Genomic DNA, 6,000 nt, shown 5'->3' on the forward strand with positions numbered 1-6,000 from the left:
GATTTAAAATCTCAAAGCAAGATAGAATAATAATTTGGAAGCAAAATAGATGTCAATGCTCTATATACTGATATATTCAATGATTAGATATAGATTACTAATTTTGGGGGGTAGTTTTTTAAAAAAATGCCATTACCTATTTTGAGAAGGTTCTACTTCATTTTAGTTATTATATATTATATGTATTATATTATATATCATATAATTATGTAATATATAATGTATATACTAGTTTAATTCTATGTAGTGCTTATGCTTTTCCTACCTTCCACTTCACTTGTAGATTTCCTGAAGGCAACCCTGAGTTCTTAGTACTTTATAGATAAGCATCTCTTCAAATCACAGTTCATAAGCTCTTACTAGCATGGTGTAGGGGATAGGGTGCTGGATTTAGAAATACCTGAGTTCAAATACTGCATGGACATATACTAGCAGTGTGACCATAGGCAAGAAATCTTCAACCTCCCTCTACTTTAGTTTTCTTATTGTAAAGTGAGGGTGTTAGAGTGGATGACCCCTACAGTTATTCAGAGGAGACAGTTGAAAGTAAAAACATTTAATGAAATAGCATAATAAGAAATATTCCCTTCCTCCTCCTCCCCTCCAATGACAACCTCCTCTCTCTCTCCCTCTCCCCCATCTCAATCCCTCCCATCCCCAACTAGAACCTGGAGCTCAGGCTACCATAAGAACTCCTATAAGAAAACCTTTAGTGGGAAGAATGAAAATGCATAGGATCACATGTGGGTCATACTTTTGTGGGCAGCACAAATGGTCAAGCCATCTTCATTGAGAAATAAACATACAGGAAAATATATATGACTTAAATAATATGTGTGGAGAGGCAACTTTTACCTTTGCTTCAGAACTGCTGATATCACATTGCTGTCTATTGGACCTTTTCCTCATTGGACATCACTTTTTTTGTTGCTCTCTACCTGGCATTTCATAATAGCTGCTCTTTAGCTACTGAGATATTAATCCAGCATTCCCTGGAGTATGTTGTGGTTAGTAAGCCTTTCCTCTACCAGCAGTTGTGAACTGCATATCCCCTCAGCCAGAAGGTAGCAGATGACTAGACTAAAATCACATTTATTCTTTGAACTATTTTATCCTATGCTATATACACATTTCAACTCTTAAATCACTTATAGTCATAAACCTATTTTATTTTTTAGTTCTTAGCACCTTTACCCTGGCTGTATTCAGTATTCTCAGTACTCTTCTTCTTAAATGATCTGCCTGAGACTATGATTAGGAAACAATTTTCAGATTCTCTCCATCTTGTTCCTCTGATCTGTTCATCACCAGGAATCAGCTGGGTGGAAAAGAACAGGTGACCATTGTCCCACTTTTCCTAGTAACAGGTCACAACCTTCTTTCTCCAGATATAAAATGCTTTGTGATTGAATTTAATGTATCTCTTCCCATCGCATAAAAATATTATCAAGAAATAAAAATTATTTTAGCGATATTTTTCTTTATGATTTGTATATTTTTAAGTTTTGAATACTAGGTCTTTAAGGATTGTTTCCAATTTTTCTTTCCCTCCCTTCTATATCTTAAATACATAAAACCTGTCCATCTTTTGATCTGTATGTAATGTCTTTTTCTTTTCTTTTTTTTTTTAAGGGTGCTGGCACTGATGACCACACTCTCATAAGAGTCATAGTATCCAGGAGTGAAAAAGACCTATATAACATCAGAAAAGAATTTAGAAAGAACTTTTCAACTTCCCTTTATTCCATGATTAAGGTAATGGAATCTTGTGACCTTCAAGTCCCTTTTCTCTGGGCTCCTGCTTTCCTGATTTATAAATGTTAATGGATTGGAGTAGATGACCTTTACGGTCCTGTCTAACTCACTTGCTATATTCCTATGATTTCTTCCTTCAAATTTTGTTTTCAAAATAATAGAAAGTTCATCACAAACACCCAAAGTATTGTGGATAAACTTAGTTGAAGAAGGCATTCTTTTGCCTTCAGCCTCAAGCTTGTATAAAGTTTAGAATTCTAGAATATTTAAATATTTGTCTAAATGGGATAGAGCCCTGGACCTGTGATCAAGAGATCTGTATTTGAATCTTGCCTTAGTCACATAGGGGTAAAGTCAGAAAGTTAAAAATAACTCATTTGGTGAGGAAACACCCAATATAATTTTCCTAACCTGAGAGTCAAGCATAGATTGTCTAGGGGAAAAAGTCTCAGATGACTTTTTTTTGGTATGTGTGGTTCCTTTCTTCTTGTGACTCATATGTCTCATGATGTGGTTTTGGGTTGCAGGATGACACTTCTGGGGACTATAAGAGAGCCCTCTTACTCCTCTGTGGTGGAGAAGATGACTGATCCGGCCTCTCAGCAGAAAGCTTTCTCTGTGCCTGCCTCCCGGTGCCTTCCAGTTAGCCTCCCATTTAGCCTCATTTTAGTATGTTATTGCTTTCTGTATTGCCTTATTCATACTAGCATGCTAATGAATAACTCCTAAGTGAAAGAATATTGCAGAAGTGATTACTGGGCTTCCTTCTGATTACCACATGGAGGTTTCCCACTTCATGAGCTATGAGTTCACAGAGCACTATTCAGGGGAAAAAACCACCTCTAACTCCTCTTTAGGGAATAAGTTTAGAGCCTGGCTCCGGGATACTATTATCATATTATAGTATGATTAAAAAGGAAATTTGTGTTAAAATAAATTGTACTGGCTTCTGCTTTTTTTTTTTTTTTCTTAAATGAAAAAAACCCTTCATTTATATCCTATTAATAATCATGTTACCTTAATGACAATTTCACCTTAATATTAGAAACTCCTGGATAGGTGAGTAATCAAGTTCTTTTTGCTTCTGAAAGGAAACTGCAGCATGATGGAAGACCCATTTAGAAGTACAAGGGAAAACAAACATTTCCTGTCTCTAAACCCATTACTGCTTAGCAGAATGTGTATGTATGTATGCTTTTTCACTCTCCAATGGGAGTAGCTTAACCAAGTTAATGGGCTATATAGCACTTCAAAGAACTATAGTTCAAGAGATGGAAAAGTGACTTTAACAAATGAAGAAACTGAGACTGAGGAAATTGAAGTGGCTTCCCCAAGGACACACTGGATAATTTGCAAAGCACTTTATATATTTATATATTGAGCCTTACAATAACCATATGAGGGAAGTACTAAGAGCATTATCTTCATTTTATAGAAAAGGAAATAAAGTCTCAATAAAATAATATCATTTTCCAGTAGTCATACGTCAAATGTCAGAAGAGGGGTTGTTAGTTAGATCTTCCTTAATCCTAAATCCATGGATCCCTCTATTCATTATGCTTCTCTTTTCCATTACTTGCTAATTTCCTGTTTTCTGTCTTTCATGCTTCCCTTTTATACTTGGTGACATTTCTTCTTCCCTTCCTATTCCTCTCCTGTACTTCCTTATGGAAGTAGGAGGCAGTGAAAGAATGTATAAAAATTCTTCCTTCACCTCATTCAGATTTCAGTCTCTCCTTAAAATCTACATCTTGTTTCACTTTCTTTTTTTAAAGCCGATGACTGTTTACTTGAAATGACAATGAAAATTAATTGAGACTAGTACTAAGTATTTCCTTTAAAAAAAACCCTTGCTATGGAATGTTTTATAAACTGATCATTCAGATCAACAGATCAATAGAATTCCCAAGCATAGGGATAATTCATAATGAATATTTTAAGATAATTTTTTATTTTTCAAAGTACATGTAAAGATAGTTTTCAACATTCATCCTTGTAAAACCCTGTGTTTCAAATTTTTCACTTTCCCTCCCCATCCCTCCTTCCCTAGAACAGCAAGTAATTCAGTATAGGTTAAACATGTGTAGTTCTTCTAAACACATTTCCATATTTATCATTCTGCACAAGAAAAATCAGATCAAAAAGGAAAAAAAATGAGAGAAAAAAACAAGCAAGTAAACAACAACAAGGATAGCAAAGATGAAAATACTATATTGTGATCCTCATTCAGTACCCATAATCCTCTCTCTTTATGCAGATGGCTCTCTTCATCATAAGTCTATTGTAATTGGCCTGAATCACCTCATTGTTGAAAAGAACCAAGTCTATCACCACTGATCATATAATCTTCTTGTTGCTGTGTACAATGTTCTCTTGGTTCTACTTACTTCACTTAACATCAGTGTTGAAACAATTTTTCAACAGGCTTCCCTCCTTTCTATCTGCCAGTTTCGTTTTTGGAAAACAATTCTCAAACAAAATTGAGTTAGTGAATTATAAGAAGAATTTTACTTAATGTTTAGCTTTGCATAGACAAATATATTTTACAATATAAGGGTAACAGGCTTTTATACTTAGCAGGTCTTTAGATCATAGACTAGCCCCAAATAATAAGAAATTTCAAGGATTAGAAGTTCTTAGGTACACAAGACTTATTTTTTCTTCCACTTAGTTCATTTATTTTTTAATACACATAGCTTTATGAACCAAGTTGGGGGAGAAAAATCAGAGCAAAAGGGAAAAACCATGGGAGAGAAAAAAAAAAAAACCAAGAGAAAAAAAAAGTGAACATTCAATTTACATTCCATAATTCTTTTTCTGGATGCAGATGGCATTTTCTGTCCAAAGTCTGTTGGGATCTATTATCAGATCCTGTGATTGCAAGAGTTCCATGAACAGAATGAAATGCTAGCCCATTCACAGCATAGCTATCTTGAGAAAATGAAGTATTACTTCCTTTAGAACAATGACATTTAAAGGTGAAATTATCTTTGGCAGGATTTGGTGGATTAATGTAATGAATATCAACTCTTTTAATACTTCCCAGAGCAAAACCCATAGGCTTCTGTTTGTCTTTAAAAATGGCAATGTTTAAGAGGAGATTCTATTCTCCTGAATTCAGAAGGCTGATTATCGGTCCTCTCTCAGCAGTAACTATAGCTGCCATGGGATAGACCATGTCAACACAGTATTATCTTTCAGGTAGCTGCAGTGTCATCACAGGACTTGACAACCATATGTCCCAAAACTTTGACATTTTATCCCAACTTCCTGCCATTGCACAACTATAGTCTAGTGCTTTGATCCAATGCACAGTTTTCACAGCGGCATCATGCTGTGCAATCTGTAAAGCCTGGTTGCTGTTGAGGTCCCACATTTTGGCAGTTTTATCACAAGATGCCATAAATATTTTATTCCCATCAAATTTAACAGACATCATATATGACCTCTGTGCATCTGCTGAGCTTTTGGAATAGTTTGGCCATTATTATGAACTTCCCAACATCGAATGTCATTGACCCAGGTTTCTGCAATAAAAGTTCCCTGGCAATATAGGTGGGCTAGAAGAAAGACATCCAATACCGTTATCAGAAGAAAGTGTAACTTCAATATCCTTCATTGCTTGTCTCACTGGTTCCAAAACCCGAAGTTGTTCCAAACAAGTTCATTTTTCCCTGAGAGCTGGGACTGTGCCTGGGTAGCAGGAAGAACTAAGAGAATTTTGCTCTGTGCTTGATACAAAGGAAGTCAAAGGCAGAAGCCAAGGTGAATGGTGTGTCCTAGAATTCTCCACAGGTTGGGAGGCCTCTGAAAACACAGGACTTCCCCAGAACCACATCTTAGTTCATTTTCTTCCATGATTTGATAACTTCCTTTATAATAAAGATTTTTTTAACATAGGTTTTTAAGTTATATGGGAAAATGAGACAAAAGGAAAGCAGTATTTATTAAGCACCTTTTATGTTTCAGGTATAGATACTTTGCGAATATTGTCTTATCAATTTTAACAATAGCCTTGGAAGGTAAATGCTGTTGTCAATCTAATGTTATAATTGAGGAAACTGAGAGAGATCGATGTTAAATCTTGCCCAAACTCACAAAATTATAAATGTCTGAAGCTGGATTTGAATCCAGTTCCTCTTTAGAACTATTTACTGTTCCATTCAACTGTCTAGCAATAATAAAAGGTTTTTGTTAATGGTGGAAAGGGAAAGCTAATTAAATAATGCTATTCAGTGCTTGGCT

At 35.3% G+C, this 6,000-nt stretch overlaps 1 protein-coding gene and 1 pseudogene across 2 annotated transcripts in view; one reads left to right on the forward strand and one right to left on the reverse strand.

Moving 5' to 3' along the window:
* The window catches only part of ANXA5 (annexin A5), an 87,461-nt gene extending 84,769 nt beyond the window's left edge, over positions 1-2,692 (forward strand). For both annotated transcript variants that reach the window (XM_051966395.1, XM_051966393.1), the window contains exons 12-13: positions 1,633-1,755; positions 2,283-2,692. In XM_051966395.1, coding sequence (XP_051822355.1) covers positions 1,633-1,755; positions 2,283-2,345 — 186 coding nt within the window. In that variant the 3' untranslated portion in view covers positions 2,346-2,692. The remainder of the gene's footprint in view (positions 1-1,632; positions 1,756-2,282) is intronic.
* Positions 2,693-3,887: 1,195 nt separating this feature from the next.
* On the reverse strand, positions 3,888-5,423 carry LOC127540754 (mRNA export factor-like; annotated as a pseudogene).
* Between the last annotated feature and the right edge of the window lie 577 nt (positions 5,424-6,000).

The sequence above is a fragment of the Antechinus flavipes genome, chromosome 6 (assembly GCF_016432865.1).
Source record: "Antechinus flavipes isolate AdamAnt ecotype Samford, QLD, Australia chromosome 6, AdamAnt_v2, whole genome shotgun sequence".
NCBI lineage: Eukaryota > Metazoa > Chordata > Mammalia > Dasyuromorphia > Dasyuridae > Antechinus > Antechinus flavipes.